This window comes from Chiloscyllium plagiosum, unplaced genomic scaffold (assembly GCF_004010195.1).
Source record: "Chiloscyllium plagiosum isolate BGI_BamShark_2017 unplaced genomic scaffold, ASM401019v2 scaf_11754, whole genome shotgun sequence".
NCBI classification, from domain to species: Eukaryota; Metazoa; Chordata; class Chondrichthyes; order Orectolobiformes; family Hemiscylliidae; genus Chiloscyllium; species Chiloscyllium plagiosum.
In genome coordinates, this window is record NW_025212769.1 from 25954 (window position 1) to 28460 (window position 2507).

General features: G+C 43.4%; 1 protein-coding gene across 1 annotated transcript in view; it reads right to left on the reverse strand.

The window, feature by feature from the left end:
- The window catches only part of LOC122547464 (calcium-activated chloride channel regulator 3A-1-like), a gene marked incomplete at both ends in the record, with an annotated part of 28190 nt that extends 25816 nt beyond the window's left edge, over positions 1–2374 (reverse strand). The window contains 1 exon segment of the mRNA XM_043686084.1: positions 2085–2374. Within this exon segment, the coding sequence (XP_043542019.1) occupies positions 2085–2374 (290 nt within the window).
- Positions 2375–2507: the final 133 nt, after the last annotated feature.

Genomic DNA, 2507 nt, shown 5'->3' on the forward strand with positions numbered 1-2507 from the left:
AATGAGCTGCTAGAAGAAGTGGTGGAGGCGAGTACAATTGCAACATGTAAAAGTCACCTGGATGGGAATATGAACAGGAAGGGTTTGGAGGGATATGGGACAGGTGCTGACAGGTGGGACTAGATTGGGTTGGGACATCTGGTTGGCATGGACGAGTTGGACTGAAGAGTCTGTTTCTGTGCTGTACATCTCTATGACGCTATGACTCTATGACTCTAAGTTGCAATCAGCCAAGAGGTGAGAAAAGGGAGAAATTCTCCCACATCTCTCTCCATCTTGAACACTAAACATAATTATTCCACAGGACTCCTATCATTCCCAAATTCCTAACTCATCCACAATAGCTCCACCTTTGCTGTCAGGTCATCAGCGATGTTTAACCTTGCTTTCTGGCTCAGCCAATCAGAATCCCTTTATTGCTGCTCTTCTCTTTTCTTCCCTTATACATTTCCTCACCGTCTCACCGACTGGACGGGCAACCAGCTAAGCAAGAAACATGGAATGGTGGAATTCTGAAACAGAAAGAGGAATTGCTGGAGAACCTCAGCAGGTCCGGCAGCATCTGTGGAGTGAGAAAATCAGAGTTAATGTTTCAGGTCCAGCGACACTTCTTCAGATTCTGAAACACAAGTTCTGTTTCTGTCTCCACAGATGCTGCCAGATCTGCTGAAGTTCGCCAGCAATTCCTGTTTTAGTCTCAATCATCTAATCCCTCCATTCATGGTTGAAGTTTCCTTTCGATGCATATTTCCATTTGTGATCCTTGTTGATATTCTTATATTAAATGAGCCAATTGGATGTATATTGTTGATGATAGTAGTGTAGAAGTTGAATGGTATTGTTGTTTTCAGAAAACTTTCTCTGTGAGAATTGACTTCAAATAGCAATGTTGCCCCAGGGCCATTTTTCATGAATTTCTAATTAAATGGTGTCAGTCTCTACAGGAAAATACCATTCTGATTACACGATATATTTTTTTAAAGCAAAAGAGCAGAATAATTTTTTTAAAATCAATTACACAGAATGGAAGAGTACTCAGAATTGCTCAAGTTCCAAAAAATAAGATACAAAGATGGGTGAGAACCAAAGCTTATGTCCCCTGGGCTGTGTCTGTCATACCATTTCAGTTTAAACAGAGAAACACAGAAAATAGGAGCAGGAGTTGACCATTCGTTCCTTCCAGCGTACTCCACCGTTCAATGTGATCATGGCAAAACATCCAACTTAGTACCTGGTACCCGCTTTCTCTCCATACCCTTTAGCCATGAGAACTGTATCCAACTCCTTGGAAACATTCAATGTTTTGATCAAAACTGCTTTCATTGGCAGACAGGCTAACCATGCTCTGGGTGAAGGAATTTCTCTTTATTCTAGTCCTAAATGGCCTACTTTGTGGGTGGCACAGTGGCTCAGTGGTTAGCACTGTGGCCTCACAGCGCCAGAGTCCTGGGTTCAATTCCCGCCTCAGGCGTCTGACTGTGTGGAGTTTGCACATTCTCCCCGTGTCTGCGTGGGTTTACTTCGGGTGCTCCGGTTTCCTCCCACAGTCCAAACAAATGTTAGATGAATTGTTAGGTGAAGGGATAAAGTAGGGGAATGGGTCCGGGTGGGTTGCGGATCGGTGTGGACTTGTTGGGCCGAAGGGCCTGTTTCCACACTGTAAGTAATCTAATCTACTCTGTATCTCTGGACTGTGACCCTGGCTCTGGACTCCCTAGACGTCAGGAACATCCTTCCTGCATTTATCCATTCAGCTTCTTATCTCTTCCAAGCCAACAATGAGGAAAGGTGCACCACAACATTGGTCGAAAAGCTGTGAAATCCCTGGAAAATAGCATGAATATTGGAGATATACTATTCATGGACTACAAACTCTCAGCATGAAATCTTTATAACATACAGTGTAGTCTGATTGAGTGTTTGAATAATTAGACCAATTAATTGCATGCTCCCTGCTCATTCCTCCAGCAAGGATATTAAACGAGTGCAAAAGTTCTACTTTTGCATTTTTTCTGAACCAGGTAATTGACAATCCCAATGATCAAACACACCAGAATTGCAAAAACAATCGCAATCCAAATCACCTTCCATACACTACTGCCTTTTGCGTGCTCAACCAGAGGTGCAGGTACAAAGACATAAACCTTGGCCACATTAGACATTTCAGATGACTGTTCCTGTTTATCGTAGGCGCAGAGAGCGAAGTAGAGCGTTGTCCCGTTTTGCAGTTCCGTGTTTTTGGGAACAAATGTGAATGTTTCCCTTGAGCCAAATGGACGTGGATTCAAGTTGGTGAGGTTAACCAGGGCAGCTGCTGTGAAGTTGTCCCGTAGCTGGAGGAGGTGGTCACTCATTCTCATCTCATAGCGGGATGCTGTGAAAAGGAGAAATGAAAGAAGAGAGAGAAGAAATTAATGTGTTCACATCTAAACTGAACAATGGTGACTTTCTAAACCAAGGTAAAGGGTGGAACCTGGAGGAAACAATGGGATCTTGGTTTGTGGCAG